At 39.1% G+C, this 17,450-nt stretch overlaps 1 protein-coding gene across 1 annotated transcript in view; it reads left to right on the top strand.

Moving 5' to 3' along the window:
- LOC140371373 (phospholipid-transporting ATPase ABCA1-like) overlaps positions 1 to 17,450 on the top strand; it is a 207,165-nt gene that overhangs the window by 5,950 nt on the left and 183,765 nt on the right. The window contains exons 2-7 of the mRNA XM_072458485.1: positions 3,403 to 3,537; positions 7,467 to 7,560; positions 7,643 to 7,784; positions 7,864 to 7,908; positions 11,258 to 11,303; positions 14,787 to 14,973. Coding sequence (XP_072314586.1) covers positions 3,472 to 3,537; positions 7,467 to 7,560; positions 7,643 to 7,784; positions 7,864 to 7,908; positions 11,258 to 11,303; positions 14,787 to 14,973 — 580 coding nt within the window. The 5' untranslated portion in view covers positions 3,403 to 3,471. The remainder of the gene's footprint in view (positions 1 to 3,402; positions 3,538 to 7,466; positions 7,561 to 7,642; positions 7,785 to 7,863; positions 7,909 to 11,257; positions 11,304 to 14,786; positions 14,974 to 17,450) is intronic.

Raw genomic sequence — 17,450 nt, 5'->3', positions numbered from 1 at the left:
GTGCCTTACAAAAGACCCGGCTTGAAAGCTGTGTTTACAAATGCAGCACATACTCAATTATACAAGATGCAGTCTAGTGTTTGTGCGTGTGTAGGGCACAAATGTGAAGAGACGGGCCACTTTATCATTATAGACTGGAACGCTATACGATACCATAAAGCCAAGGTGAAGCATGGTACAATACGCAGTTATACAAAAGAATGTACTATAGTAACAAAAGGTTAAAACAGTCGTAGTCTGGACCAGTCCATTCCACAATCTATCTTTTTTTAGTTAACAGATCGCTTATTTTTCTTTAAATGTCTTTCAATATCAGATATCAATTGAAAACCAGAGGATCAAACAATGAAACAATCAAAATCTGATTAAATAATGTTTAAATGAATTTAGCCCTGCCCCAAGGCATCCCCTGTCCTTAGACCCACCCTCTGGCCAAGTAAAAACCCTGTGAGAAAGAGTAAAAACCTCGGGGAGAACCACGGTGACATGGCTGCTCCCATGGATGGACAGGAAATTATCCAGGACTGACTTTCATCCATTTGCAGATGGACTGTGAAGCCAGTAACACTCGGGAAGAGAGAGTGTAACTCATCTAGGAAGACACCCAGGCAGATGAGCAGCGCTTCCATCTAGTGTAGAGTGTTTCTCCAGGCAGTTGAGGAGCATCCGGGTCCACAGGTCAGGGTCCTGATAAGGGGCTTTAAGGTACAGGCGGCACTGAAACAGCAGCAGCAGCACTCCTGGAAAAAGGAGAAAAACATGTGAACACGTACCAAAGCATGTAATGGCTTTGAAAAAAAGAGTAGATTCTTGCCACTTACAGTAAGAGAAAACCTACATAAATGCTCTGTAAATAATGTAAGCAACATTTAGAGGACAGATGGACCCTGTCCAGAGAGAGGAGAGGGATTGCTAAAAGGTGCCACATTCGTCAAGATTACCCTCGGGCTAAAAAGTGCATCTGTACCTGCCCCACCGCTGAACGCTCTCTCATCTCAGGCCTCAGCGGACCACCAGTGCACTGTCTGTACAAATGTTTTAAACACAGTTAGGACCAACTCAACTTCTGAACAACAACAAAGCAGTTTAGAGGAGTTGTATGTGTCGTTTGAGCCATTATACTAGCTTCCTCTACAACAACAAAATCTGTGATGACTAAAAATGCCGTGGTGGAAAATAGCAAATTGTGAGAATCGTTACTTCAAAATAAAATTACTATTATTAAAAGTAGAAGTACAAATTCTAGAGGTCTGACATATTACTCAAGGGACAGTAAATACATTGGGGAAACAACTACGATATATTCAAGTAAGATACATTGTAAGAGTAACTGTCTGAAACTGTAGAATTCAACAGAAAATCTGGTGTTTTCCAACGATTTAGATTACAAAATGAAAATAAATTTTACAAAATCTAATAGATATTCTTTAAAGAGACCAGTGCAGTGTTTAAATGTGTTAAAAAAAAAAAAATCATATAAATTAGATACGTTTAATATTGTCAATTGTAGTATTTCTCACAGTGAGAAGTATAAAATGTATGACTGTCATGGAATCAGAAAATGTCCTTGGGAGGAGACATACACCGATGCTATTCCGTAACACATTGAGAACACAATTCAACTTAGAATATGAAACGACACAGAAACATCAGACATTTGTATGGCAAGCTTGGGAGAAAACGCCGGGCTGTGTCAGCCAGGCCGTTGTAAGGAGCCTGGCTGATCCTCCTGCGTCTCACCCTGTTTTTTCCCATGCTGGTTGGTTTTATTAGATATTCTGGAATAGGCGGGTCACATTTCTCATTGGTCAGCTTCACATCAAGGCACTTGGTATTTTTACGTAGAGATCAAGCCTTGGGTAAACATTACCCAAACTCCTCTGGGCTGTCACACCCCCCTAGGGTAAACATCCTTTGACCCATATTTACGACCCCTTCACAAATGCAGTTTGTCACACACCCGTTCTTCTCTTAGACTAATGATGCAGATAAAATATCACTATTATGCAGATAAAATACATCACAGAAATATAATCATATATTCACATTTTATCACAATGACTCAAATAAGAGAAAAGTATGGTGTCTGAAAAATACCTATCCAAAATGTAGCCATTTATGAATATTGAGTATGTTACTCCCTTCAGCATAGTTGGAGGTGTGTTCCCTGTTAGAAATGATGTGGATCTTTGTAGGAAGTGAATGTCTTGTCATCAGAGCAGCGTCTCGGAGTCTTCACTAAAGGTCATATTTGATGCACATGAGGTGTAAAAATGTCACGATGGATGTATTTGTTTAGGAGCCGTGTAATCTCCGTTCAGTGCCTGGTAAAAGCCACTGTAAATGTTTAAGAGCCAAAAGTAACACAGTTGTCATTTATTTAACTCTGATACTGAGTCATAAAAAAATACTGCTCTGGGTCTAATGGTTGAAATAAAGAGATGTATGGTCGCTTTTTAAATGTATAAGCCGATGTGTTGTTTTATGTGGTTAAAAGTTACATAAACAGGAGGATGCTTGAAATCAATCTACCAGTAATTATTTTAAATATAGTGAGACTTGTCAGAATGAAAGGCGTATTCTAACCCATATCACAATTAAAATATTCTGAAGATAATTAGGAAATCCAACATAAATGTGCAAAAAAGTGTCTTTAAAGTGTCTAAAAGCAGTTGTGCGTATTTTACCTGCACTCTTCCTTTTTGGAGTAAATTTTATAATGATTATTTATGTTTTTATCTTTTTGTATTGTGATTTTTTTATTCTGTTTTGTGAAGCACTTTAAAGTACTTTGTGTACGAATTGTGACTGTTATTAGAAATAAACATGCCTTGCCTCGAGGATTTAAATGATCAGATAATTGTGAAAGTGCTCTAAAATTACCCATAAACATGCCGAAATGTCACTTTATCGTTGCTTAAAACTTTCAATCAGCTCTTTTTGCAACATTTTAAGATGAAAGATTTTAAATTATCTTTAACAATATACCTAATGTTCACATTTAGCTTAATCTTCAAAACAACATTTAATAAATTATCCAAAAATATGAATATATATTTTGCCCGTCTCAACATTACGTCAAACTTTATACATAAAAAAAGGACATTTCATCCTGTTTTTATCATATTCTTTTATTGTTTGTTTATGTGAAACCCTTAACACAGCCCAGACCACCAAGCCCTTGCTCTCATAGTTAAAATATTAAATTATACAATAGTGCCTGGACTGTACAGCCTCCCCATGGTGAGCTATGAGCAGAGGTGATAATAATTCTTGGAACAGGTGCCGCACCGCAAGCCCCCAAGGCCGGGTTCGGAAGTGAATGATTAGTGGCACTCCCCCTTCAAGATGCATGGCTCCTCTGTATTAAAACCAAACTCTGCCTTTCTTTATTCCCTCCAGGCTTTGTTATTAAGTGGGCCGGGTTGCCATAGCGACGCGTTGGCAGGATATTGCCGGGGATCAGCCGTAATGGGTCTCTCGACGCAACTCACTCTGCTCCTGTGGAAGAACTTCACTCTGCGGAAGAGACAGAAGGTACGGCACCGGCAGCCAGTCAGCAGCGTGTACGTCGGAGGGAAAATTGGTCCTGCAAAATGAGGCTGCGCTGTCCCTTTGTGGCGCTATCAAGGGCAACTTAAGTTATTCATGGGAGGGAAAGGTAGGGATATAGTCTGAAAATGCTCGTCTGTAGATGTAAGCTGCCTCTAAGACTCCCACTAGACAAAGGGACCAATCGGAGCCTAATGCAGACCAATTCCAAATGTCACCTCCAATTTCTGCAGATCTGTCTCCTGTGTGTGTTATGTTACAGAGCAAGGATTTTTACACCTAAAAAAGCCAGCTCTCAGTTTCATAAAAGCAGAAAGTGACCCATGCATGGCGGATGTTGACGTCGAAGGGCAAATACTGTTCTTTCTGGTACACGGACATAACCCCAATGTCCTTCAGCGTTCGATGTTTGGTCATAATTGTCAAAAAGACCCTCCCCTCCGTCGATGTAACAGGAGTTTTCACTTGCTCTGAGTGAGAGGTCACAACAAAGTAATAGTAACACCCTGTGCCTCGACAGCAGTCAGGGGAATCTATGGCACTTTGTGAGCCATTGTAAATCTCCACTGTGTTCTTGATTCAGAGATGACAGGGCTTAAATGTACCCACTTGTTTTTGTGAGAGGGCTAAACCCTTTCTTTGGGGGGAAAATGTCTGGGACTGAAAGAATATACAGTTAGAAGTTATAAAGTGTTGGGAATTTTTTTAGCATCTGCAACGTTCTTAATTCATATTTCATACCTCCATGTTTGTAGCACATTTATATAATTAAAAAGTGTTTATTTATTTTTCATATATATTCTACTATCAGAATTGGGATTAAATTTGACTTACAATCATTCAACAATTGCCTGTTATCACTAAGGTGGTTCCAATCCCTATTCAGCCACTTTGAGTGATTGCAGTACTTTTAGTTCTAATTGTAATTCAAATGTATTCTCTTTTAGTGGTGTAAATGTTCAATGACTTTTATACCAATATCACCATGATGATAATATGTTGCTGCAATTTTTTTTTTTTTTTTTTTTCAGAACATTGAGTTATGCATGCTGAATGGTACTTATATGTCAATATGAAATGCTGTCATCAGACCAAACCAGTGAGAGTTAGACAAGGACAATTGTGGTAGTGGAGGGCTCATGGAGGTTAATGACCAATTATACAAATGCTTCATCAAGCATTTTAACATTTTATAACAGGCATGAAGCAGATTTTATGGTCCAGTATTTCCGTCATTTCACAGGAGGAGATTATCTGTCCACAAAGACGCCTCTGTCCGATGGCAAATGCCTGGAAAGGAAGACACTGAGAAAGTCCCCCTGATGTGTGTTCATTCCTTTTCATTGGAATACATTATGATAATTCAGCTCTCAGCAGAACCACATTCTCTTTGACAAATGCATTGGAGGAGTTCAAATTCCTATAGGTTCTTTGAATAATGTTATATGATTTTAGCAATTTACACCTCACTGACTAAATATCTAATTTTGACCTGGAGCCATAGGCTTCCTCTTCTGTCTTCCATCCTGATTTTAAAACTTCACTGGTCTGTGCAGTATACATGGACGGCTTGTCTCCATGGAGATAGACTTGTTTCCAGTCAAATCGCCAAGAAGTCAAGCATGTGGTGGACTCTACACCAGAAAGGTTGCAGCCAAAAGTGTTATTTGCAGCATTTAAATCCGTTGGTCTACCAAAGACGTGAGTTCAATCAAAGAATTCATAACAACGCGCCGGGTTAGTCACGAGGGCTTAGAGGTTTTGCAAATAGTCAAACAAAGACCAGGCCTTGCATTATAATTAGTCTGATTTAAAAGTCTTTCTTCCAAAATCGTGTTCAAAACAAGTGAAATTAAGGTTTGTTTGGATTGTCCTTTCTTCAAATGTAATATCTAACCTGACCTTGAACTATAGGATGTCACAATTATTCAGTTAATCAATCATTGTGATTATTCAGGTTACAATAAAGGAGTAAGAATAAGTAAGTTCAGATCAATCTATACTCCAAAAAAGTAAAAGTATCGTGGCTGTTTACTGTATGTCACATTAACTTTATGCTTTCATCCAAAAAATTAGATTTAATAAAGCTGGTCATATTAATTAATTAATTCATTTATTGGTACATGCTAGCGGAGTAGTAAGACAAATTATGATGAAATTATTTCACGGTTTGAATGTGTTGGTCATGGCGTCAATAATTGTATCTAATTGTAAAATCATGATGATTCTTCACTCAATAATAGTAACAATTAAATCTGATATGACTAAGTTTGTTTAAAAATGCTCAAGAATGTGTTGCCCGCAGTGAAAGGAAATAAAAAATCACCTTGTTGCTAGAATATCGCTAAAGGCCAGCAGCAGGGAAATGGGAGAAATAACCTAGCAACCAAATAAAGCTTTGAGGGCACCCATTCAAATCTCTGTGCTCTTTATTCCCTGGGGTTCAAATAAAGAGGAGCCTGCCGTGTCGTACGGGACAGAGGCTAGCTATTATACCAGCTCTGCCACTAAAGCACAGCAAGAGGAGCCCACATCTGCAACACTCAGAGGAACCAGTTCTTTTGTACTCGGAACCACAAGGCTTTGAACACCTAGTAACCGTATCATAGCGGCACCAGTGCGCTGAAGTTTGCTGTACGAGACATAGTATTGACAATACACTAAGATGTCAAATACGTTTTACTATACTTGTTTTTAAAAATGAAAATAAAAACAGTACTATATATTTCAAATTTACAAGTAAAACAAGAAACACTTTATTGCCATAGCTAGACTCAAAATATATTTAATTTAAAGGTTCACTGTGAATACCTTCATGTCTCTATGGAGATGTTATTTTGTTGCTTTGAACTTCAACTCCATGGTGACATGCAGATGACAGCACTATGCCAAGGTACAAGTGAGATCTATGGAGATGTTACCCCTTTTCAAGGTAGTTTGAGGAATTAAAGCACCTGTTATTAAAGATAGATGCATTTAATGCCATTGTGTGAAACATTATTGGCAAAAAAAATAACATCTTACTGTAAAGTTTAACTTTAGGACAAATGATCACTCCATTGACTCTCATGTACTGTTTCCATGGGTTTCAGAGTGATGGAAAATTAGGACTGTTACCATTGCCATAGCAATTACCTTTGAATTTAAGGTAAACTTACCATATTATAGATGTTTTGAATGGGCAAAAGTCCTTCTAAAAGGGAATAAACCATTTGACTGAAATTCATGAATACTGTACATTCAATTTTATTTAAATAAAATTGAATTTATTTTTGTAATGCCAGAGATCACAACAGCAGTTGCCTCGAAGCACGACAGTGAGAACAGATTAAACAATGTTCACAGGGATTTGGCAATATTTGGCATCCCATGTCCTTAGGCTAATGTCCCAAGTGCCCCTGTCCTTAGACCCTTCTGCTCGGCCAGGAAAAACTACCAAACTGCTCTGGGAAAAAGTAAAAACCTCCACGGAGTTCCACGGTAAACAAGCGCTCCGACTCCCTCGGATGGACAGGTGGACGCACTTCAATTTGCAGATAGACTAGAGGCAGGTGAAGAGCTGTTCATCTGGAGTAGAGACTGTTTCTCCAGGCAGAGGAGCATCTGGATCCACAGGTCATCCATGTGCCTGTACCACTCCCCTGGGGAATGGAAGAAGAAGAAGAAAGAGATGTGACCAGCAATGAACAGATTGCCAGTGAAATTAAATATTAAATATTGTTTATAGGAAAAGTAGTCAGAAGCAGAGGATAGTGCTCAAGCTGCCATACTTCCTCCAGCACAGTTACTCCAAGGGCAGCGTAGCTGGGAAACTGTAGGTTTTTATTTTTGTAACTATGTCCTTTTTGAACTTTTGTGTTTGGAGTGAGGATTTTGGCTGTATCTAGCAGTGTTATTATTTATTTTCATTTCAGTTGCGACTGCTTGTAGAAATAGCATGGCCACTCTTCCTCTTCATCATACTGGTATGGGTACGCTCAACTACTAAGCCAATCAACAAAGACCAATGTAAGTAACTTAATACAGCAATTATAGGTGTATGCACATATAACAGCATAATAAAGGTGTTTTCTTTCTTTGTTTTCACTAGGCCACTACCCAAATAAGCCTATGCCTTCAGCCGGAGTGTTGCCATGGATTCAGGGGATGATGTGTAACATTGAAAATCCCTGCTTGAACTCTCCAACACCAGGGGAGGCTCCAGGGCAAGTCAACAACTTCAACAACTCTATGTGAGTCTTAGTTCTCAACGATAAAACACACTGCATGTTGCGTAAACTGAAATGCAATGTGTGTGTGTGTGTGTTTTAGAATCTCTGGCCTCCTGATTGAGCTGCAGAACCTTTTGGTGAACAGGTCTATTCTGAGTAAGGTGAAGGTTCTGGCTGATGACATGGACCAGTGGAATTTGCCTCAGTCACGAGGTAATTCCAACAATGAACAGCCATTTATTGAGCGACGATTCTCTGCTATACATTTGTGTTCAACAAAAGCTAAAATTATTATTATGTTATTTCTATTAGGGTTGTCAAAAAATAGTCTCAAAACTAGATACAAATTTGAAGTATTTTGACTGAAAAAAATTACAAAAAGACAACAAACTATGACATTTCTTGACTAGTTTTTAAATGGTCTCGGTCAGAGCCAGCATACTAAAACCTCCTGATAATTTAATTTTTTCATGTTTTTAAAGTTTCTAGCCTTTTTCCTTTGTATCGATTTTCAGCTGAAATGTCACTTAAAAAAATCAATTATTTTCCTCCAGCACAATTTGTACATATTTAATGGTTGATGGGAGAGACAATTTTCTTCTTTTGAATGTGTGCGTTTTATTTTTGTTGCATATGGTGCATTGAGTTTCCCATAAACTGCATAATAAAAGTCTTGGCGTACCTGAAACTATCCCGGAAGATCCCTCCTGTTACTGTCGCGTGTTAGAGGTGAAGCCTCCTGCAGCTGCAATAAACTCCCATCCCAATGACATTTCAAGATCTTGTTCTATTTAATGTAAGTGGGTTAACATGACTTTTGTGTTTGATGTGTGCGTTATTGTTGCTCAATCCATGCTCATAGAACTTTGATACTGCGTTCACACACCACATCAAAATTGTATTAAAATTGGGAACTGAACCTTGTCTAGACCTTTACTAAACAAGAACAGGACCAGAACAGGAGTCTACATCTGAACTAATCCAGGCTTAAACCAGGACAAAGCAACCTTCATTTTTGAAACGCTCCACCAGTGTGAAAAATAAGTTGTTGTACTTCTTTTGTGGAATAATAAAATCTAAAGCAGAAGGACAAGTACCTCATAAAGGGAAGGTCAAAGACTTTTCTATCTCTTGTCATATCAGTCACGAGTCATGCTCCAGTAATACTTGTTGTACTAAATGTAAGAAAGGGATTGTTAGAATGGTGCAGCATCTTGGTTAAGTGCTCTCCATCAACAAAAGTATCCCCTTCACGCTGATGACAAGTCGGAGGATTTGTTATTCCCCTTTTATTTCTCAAAAACAATGCTGGGGATTATTTATGATGTAATTCGCCTCCCGGACTGACAGATCGTTTGTCTTGATAAGCTGCTCCTTTGCATTAGGCTCATTTAGTCTGATGATATTCAGATTTTCCGACGGAGTTTAATTTGCAAAGTAGCAGAAGGGGAGGGGCCCGGGTCGGTGGTTGGTCGGCGCCGCGCTGCTGGACAAACGCCTCGCTATTCATTTGCATTTTCGGGGTCGCCGGCTTGTAATATACAAGATTAAATCCATCAAAGATCAAAGCCTGGGCATAATTAATGTGATTCTCTGTCTGTGTTTGGAGGACTAAAGGTCATGGAGAGAATGGGGAATGGAGTGCTACCAGAAGACTAAAATGGCAGGGGGTGATTGTCATGTCCTCTTTTGTTTTTAACAAAGGTTGATTAAAAGACTGGGGTGGTCACTTCAATTAGAAAGAGGAAGAACTAATGAGCCCACAATACCAACCATCAATAGAGCTGTAATAATAACACATGTTTGGATCAGAAGGTGCGCGGAGCAATATCAGACAGATGCATAATTAATTCTAGACAATGCACGTTATTCATCTTCCCTGTGAATAACTCCAGTCGAGAGACACTTCCACGTCCTAATAAGGGACTGATTTCCATTTATTACATCTGCCCAAAATGTTATCTAATTAAACGACGCATCGGAGAGGACCCGCAGTACATGAATACACTTGAAGATGGACCCCGGCTATAAGAAGCCATTGTTCGGTCAGACTGAGGAGGGAGTGAGAAGTCAATTGGATTCTGACCCTAAGGACAGCTAATGGCCATGGGTCTGTAGCATGTTTAATGACAAATTATCAGCACTTTTAATTATTATTCATTTGAGTATCTACATTATTGGCTTGTCAAACTGTGTGTCTCTTTTTTAGTTGTCTGATGTACTTTACTTTACAGTTATTCAGTTAGCTAGCTCAAGTTTTTAATATTTCTTGGAATACTTGTTAAAGGTGCTATATGTGATTTTACAGTCTTAAACCGAACTGTTTTCAGTATTTCTACCATTCTAAATATTCATTGCCATGAGTTTATAGGCATGTTTCACAATTTTGATTGTCCAGAGCAGAGTCTTGTCTTGGCATTAAAGCCACCAACGCACTTCTTTGTATAAAACACACTATAATAAGATATTTTAACCATAAGAACTACTTTTACAATAGATGGGCTGGGAAAAACCCAAATGTACTCTATAACATGAACATATCAGGTATACAATCATAACATTGCTGTTCATTTGAATCTTTTTTTTGTTTTACCCACCACCACCTGGTGGTGGTGGTGGGTAAAACAACTTTATTTTTAATAAAGCGATTTTGCAGATGAACAATTTGTCCTACCTCAACCACATGAAACAGATAGACGAGTGAGATGGAAAGACAGACAGATAAACAGACAGACAGATAAATAGACAGATAGACAGACAAACAGATAGACAGACAAACAGATAGACAGACAAACAGATAGACAGACAAACAGATAGACAGACAAACAAACAGATAGACAGACAAACAGATAGACAGACAGACAAACAGATAGACAGACAGTGGGACAGGACGATGACAGAACTGGCAGGATGGGATTGAGTAGAAAGGTCTGTAAGTGGTCATGATCGGGTTTTGGGAAAGGGCTTTTGATGATGCTATGTTTGGGTGTTGCTGATGTGTGTCTATAGAATGGTAAATGTAGGGGGTAAAGGAAATAAAATGGAATCTCAAAAGGTCTGGTACCTAATTTGCAAACATGGGCGATGAACATGATTCAGCCTGACAAGTTAGCTCCTCCCACTTGGTCCCTTCTCTCACACTGATATTTCATCATGATAGAGAAACTTTTTAGCACAAGCACTTACTTACACTTATTAACTATATATAACAATGTGCTTCAGTGGCCACAAAAACAGTCAAGTGGTAAACAAGTCATATTTTTACAGCAATGTGTTTCCTTAAATAGCTGCTTACACAATGCCATGCAAAGTGGAAAGGTCAATTTTCCCAGTGAGGTAAACGGCCTTTAAGAGCAACACAACGTCAAAACATATAGTATTTTTCAGTCACCTCAAACCTTCCATTCACACTGCGCCACAGTTGCTGCATTTGTTCCCAAGAAGTGAAATTGCATTGCTCTTGTCTTCAGCTCAACCAGTGATCCTGAGTAAAGTCCTGCGAGAGAGGGAGACTTTCACCACTTTACTGAGAGTCTTCTGGTCTGTTCCACCAGAAGTCATCCAAAGCCTGCTGAACGCAAAGATCAATCCAGTGAGTAGCTTTTCACAAATCTGCTGACAATATATAAGGCATACAAATGGCTTCATGCAGCTCCCCGTCACTGCACTTCCTTAGTATATGGAATGTATATATAGGCTAACTTGTGCCAAATCAGTGAAAGCATGTTAAGTAGGGTGCAGGCAAGCTTCAGCTGGCATTGTAATGGAGAAAGTTGAGAAATTAACTGTAATGTCTTGATATTAGGGCTCGGTTCTTTTAATCAACCAGGCTTATTAAGATAAGATAACCTTTATTTGTCCCACAATGGGGAAATTCCACTGTTGCAACACAGATTAGGGACAGAAGTAAATAAGAAGTAGTAATAAGAAGTAAAAAAATAAAAACTTAGAAAAAACACTATTGTAGAAAAACCTTCTTCTTATAATAAACCTCTTATACTCTAAAATAACACTCTTATTTACAGAATCAGAAAGGGTTTATTACAGCTGTTAGATGGACAGAAAATATTGCACCAGGATGGTTGGCATTATGTCACAGTGTTGCACATGATTATGACATTTAATTTCCAAAACATAAACTAAGTAATTATAGACTTTAAGTACTGCTATAAGTTGCACCAGCCAAAAAATGCATAATAGAGAAGATAAAAACATATATAAGTCGCACTGGAGTATGAAATGTGGTTGTGTGAAAATAACAAATATCACATATAAGTAGCTCCGGAGTATAAGTATATAAGTATAAGTATAAGTCGCACCCCGGCCAAAACTATGAAAAAAGGTGCGACTTATTGTCTGGAAAATACGGTAATTGCTATGTATCATGAGAAAAGTGAAATATCTTTGTCTGAACTCGTCTCCAAACAGGATTTTTTTTCTGTCAATATTTGGCGGTTTTATTGTACTGTACATTGTTTGATGTAATGCACCTTAACACAGATGCCTAGTTTCTGAATTGTTTGCTGACAATGGAAATCAAACTGATGATGAAAAAGACCCAAGCCGATCACCGACGATTAGAACTAACTGCATTTGGTCCATGGCAGAGCCTTTTAGTTTCGGGCCGGGATAAAAGGATTACCGTTGACGTTCCTAAAGCTGCCTATGGAACACACTGTTAGTACTATTCAAATGCCAGCTCTGTGGGATTTATTAAGACTTGTCCCATGCTCCCTTGACAAAGCGCGTGTTCCTTTGCCCGTGCCGCCTGCATTTCCCTGTAATGTTCTCATTTGTAAATCCCCGGGTACATAATTATGAAGCCCTTGTATTTGTTATTTGTAAACATCAATGTAAATTACAGTAGGAGTGTGCGGGACAGTGTATATATAGATCACAATTCTGACTTCAAAACAATACGTGTGCTCTTATGCCGTGGCTGTCTGGAACACACCATTAGTGTCTTTTCTATTCCCAGCTCCGGCGTAAATGTATCTAGAGCAAACCTTCTGCTTGTCAGTGTTTGTCGTCAAGTTCCCGTGTATTCCTCAGGCGATGGACGTCCCAACACCTGGGAATCTGAAGCGTGTCTTGTGCGAGGGGACCGGCCTGGGCAACTACATCCAATTTAGCCACCCGGGTGAGAGAGAAGCCTTTCAGAACGTCAGCTGTTCCCTGTCTCTGCCGCAGCTGATTAGCATACAAGAATCACTGCGGCAGGATCTGGACGCGGGAAAAGTGCAGTCTGAGGTAACATCAAGCTCATCTCAAAAAAATCGTTTGGCGCTCAGACACTTTGAAACTTGGGGGAAATGCTTTGGCAAAAAAAAGTGTGCCTGTTTTTGAATTCTTTCCAGCTTGTCAGCATTAAATCAGACCATATACTCGGTTTGCCATTAATTCTAGAAAAACAAGTGAGCTTTGGAAAAAGAGTGCAGGTATATATAGCAATATGTTATAATTAGTATGCATCTGTCAATAAACTGTCAGTGACATATGAGCTCTTGAGAAGTGGTAAATTAATCTATTACAGTGCAGTTGATGTTAAAATACTCACTGCAATCACTACTCCGGCTTTGCTCACCTGTACTTACTTTTTGTCACAAACATAATTGAAGTAACCCACACAAAAAGCTTTTCTCATGTTCAAAAAATCTTGAGTATAACAGTTTGGGAAATGTTGAAATTGAGAAAATTGGGCTCTAGTAGTTGAGTGCTTGAGTGTTCAGACAGAACAATTATTATTGCTACGTCCCACCAATCGGATGCTGTTTGGAGAAAATATATGTGAAAAGTAAAGGTGACTGCACAAATTAATTTACTGCATGAGGAGTGTAATAGCAGTTATACAGTAATATAAAACACTTTTCCAGATTAATGAAGTATTGGCACTCTACTGCAAATCTCTCTGGGCTCTCAATACATGAAATCTAATTACAATGATTCCCAGCTCCAACTAATTTAAAAGTTAAATGCCAGATTTTTGTCTCCACAATGTAAAAGAATAAAATGGTAACAGATTTCCAAGCATGCACTGTTTCCGGTGTTTCATATTTATTTAAATGTATGAATAAATGACGACAAAAAATATTTCACCATGTGTACCATACGCTGATTTTACTAGAATGCTCGGAATTATTTATCAGAACCAATGTCTCAAATTCCTTTAAAATTCCCCAAGTCCCTTTTGGGGATGATGAAAGCCTAAGCACTCTCCTTTGAGTTTATCTTTGAGAGAAAATATATGGGACAGAAAATTCAATAAATAACTGATAAGGTAGGAAGTTCGTAGAGGAGAGCATCTGAACAATTTAGGCCCACAGGCATTTTCAAACACAGGAGAAGAAACGCCGCAGACAAGATACGCTACGAGGGGAAAAAAAGAAAAAACGTCTCGGTGCCTCAAGCAAATGGACGGGAAGAACATCAAATCTTCACACAGAAGGCTTGGCTGTCGCAGAATGATTTCGATAACAACGGCGCTGCATACACTAAAGGAGACGGACAAGTGGAGTCAGGGTTTATCTGTTTATTTCTACTTTGGGTTCGCAGTTGACATAAACCGTTTGATATCTATTTTCTACAGATCTTTTCACAGTATTGACAAAATGTAATATCTCAAATCCTCACATTACATGTTTCTTTATTTCCACGATGACAATAATCTGATGATATTTTATCAATCTCCCAAAACAGTGATATACAATGTGCCCGTAAATGTCCACATATCACACAAAAACTGAATGAACTATAACATTTTCCACAGAAGTATCGCTTTATATCCTTGTTTAAAAGAATACACTTCCCTTGTGGTGGCTAATGATGGCTCTTTCTGCAGGCACAACTACTCACACGTCTGGATCCATCGGCCACAGCTGCACTTTTCCAAAGCACCTCTGTAAATGCATTACCGGTTTTGGTGGCTGTGAGTCCCAATTTACGCATATAAATGTATTTGTTGTACAAAGCCTTTTCATTTAACCTATATGTACAATCTGCTGCTTTTAGTTCACAGAGTTTCAGAATTCTCCCGCTCTAAAAGCTGCCCGCTCGTTGGATTTCAGACAAGATATTTTTGACAGTGTCAACATGTTTCTGTGTGGAAAAAAGCCCACCTCCAATAAGACAGTCAGCTCTCGCTCCAGCACTCCGAGGGCCGGACTAGACCTCTTCTCCAGTCTGAACAATGGTTCAGTCAACAATGGGTCAGGTAAGGCCAAACTCCTCAAGAACTCATAAGGAAATCCATTACAAATGCACCAGTCACAGCCAAGCTCCCTCTTTATGTTGTAATATAGTCATAGTGAGAGTGATGGTGGCAAATTATTCATGTCCTCTTCCCCCAACTGATAAAAGAACTTCGGTTGAACTGATCCTAACTATTTAGAGAAGAGACAGCAGCCCGTTCTGCTGTGGGAGTATTCATAGTCACATTCATCAGTATTTCAATGACTTACTGTAACTAGTTGAGTTAAAACAGACTCCCTCGCGACACAGAGGAATATTACTCCATCTCAAACCATCTTAACGGCTTTAAGTAACGGTTCCCATGGTGACGAGTATGTGGCTAAGGAGTCCAATGAGGTTTACAAATGGCAAATTGTGATTTCTATATCGTTTTCCACCAGAATTTAGTGCATGTTTTTTAACTGACATAAGCAAGCATGGTGAAAGCCTACGCTCCTAATATCCTCTGAAATATATTAAATCAGACTGGAACAGATGTGTGAGTATTTATTCAACCTTAATATCATCATGTCTATACTCAAAACTTGTAGTTATGCTTGTCTCTGCTCACCTTTGGGCACCACACCACTCTTCTGAGCACATACTTATTGATAAAGCACCTGATGCTTCACATGTGAGATATTCCATGTCAGGACACACTCTTGTAGTTAACATAACATTTTTTGCACTTCATCTCTTTTATATTTTGCACCCTGAGACGCCCCCTGGAGGGTAATGGATTATTATCACCCACCTGAATAGTTAAAAACAAGCCCAGCCAGAGCCGCTGATGTTGATACATGAGCACGTTCCCTCAAGGTCTAAAGAACTAATCATTTTCCCTGGAATCTAATTTTAGTGTTGAGGAAAAAAGGAGCGTGTCCCCGTGGGAATACGCAACTTCTGATGTGACGTGATGCTCTTTGGTACACGCATTTGAATTACATACACACGGTACCCTAAGATCTTGTGAGGTTCTCATGGCACTGTTCTCATTAAATCTCAATCCATCGTGCTTCATTTACTATCCGTCCTTCAGAGAAAACGCCACAAAATTACATTTTAATAACGCGCATCTATTCCCAGAAAATAACCCTGTTCTCTGAAGTGAAATTGCATGCTCTTGCCACCTTGAATTAGCCAAAACATTTTATCATCTCTACAAAATTCGCTCTAACACGTCAGTTAGCATGCTATTAGCTGTTTTGGATTTGCTGTGGCATCTCATTGTGTTGGTGTATGTACAGTTGAATAAATGTTAAAAATGCAGCATGTCTGTTTAATGGCCAATTACAAGTCCTTTGTAAGTGGGAAAGCACTCAAAGGGATAGTTAAGTAGCCATAATAGAGACCGAGTTTTGTAAAAGCTTTAGAAGTGTCCCCCCTCTCCAATTAATCCCAGGAAACTTCTGAGTCATTTCACGGAGTTGTCAAACAGTTCCTCTGGCACAGTAAAACAAAAACTATGCACCATACCATTTTATGAGCACTTATATCTAACTGCAGTGGCTGAGATTTGCTCCCACTGCTTTTCACATTATGTTGTCAAAACAGCCGTCCCGCTCATTTATATGGACCTATTTGCCTGGTGCGACTCTCCCTTGATATCGCTCATAACATTTTCTAATCGTCTCTGCATTCGCTGTCATCTTTTGAGTATTTGCCTTTGGGTGTCTCTTTGAATAATTAGTCGTGTGTTTCCTAGGTTTGGAAATTCAAGCACGCTAAACGATTTTTTGAGTATTTTTGAGTATTTTTGACAATTCGGGGTATTGATCAAGCACTAGTTTCAATTTGATTCAACTTTGCCTTATTAAAAGCAAATCAAAATGGCTTTCAATGTTAAATACCCCAACATAAACACTACAGACTCGGTTCAATCAATCGGTTTAACCACATTTCTTCCTACAAAGTCCGAACTCGGCTCCAAACCACATGCTTTTACTTACAGAGTATTGGAAGATTCAAATACCCAAGCCGATCGTTGACATTGTAAAACGCTCGATTGATGAAGAAAGTGATACTTGAAAGGCGCACATGTGTATTTTAACATGGATTTAAGCTTTAAACCGTAGTGTAGTTTCTTGTGAGGGAAAAGTGCTGTTGATTGGTTGTCTTTGCATCCGCGGTGTTGTCTGGCAGCAGCTGGGATGAGGCCGTCTCCAGGGTTTGACTGAAATTGATTCAATTTGCCAGGTAAGTTGAGAGGCAGGCTGGAGGCTCCAAGCAATTATTTGACTGCGGCAGAAACCGGCGTCAAGCACAGAATCCACGGTTCCGTCTCACGACTCAAGCCAATGTGTCTTTGAATGACGTAAAGAAGGAATAATAACATGCCGTTCATTGCCCATTAAAGGCCATTACGAACGGCGCACACGGGTGATCTCTGGTGATCCTCGGCTCGTCTCCTGCTCTGTGCTGTGAGTACATGTCAATGAAGTTAGCAGTATTTTGGATTTA

This window comes from Eucyclogobius newberryi, unplaced genomic scaffold (assembly GCF_026437365.1).
Source record: "Eucyclogobius newberryi isolate DKJ021-1_F unplaced genomic scaffold, fEucNew1.0.hap1 SCAF_22, whole genome shotgun sequence".
In the NCBI taxonomy this organism is placed as follows: Eukaryota; Metazoa; Chordata; class Actinopteri; order Gobiiformes; family Gobiidae; genus Eucyclogobius; species Eucyclogobius newberryi.
This window is presented reverse-complemented; position numbering and strand designations above follow the sequence as displayed.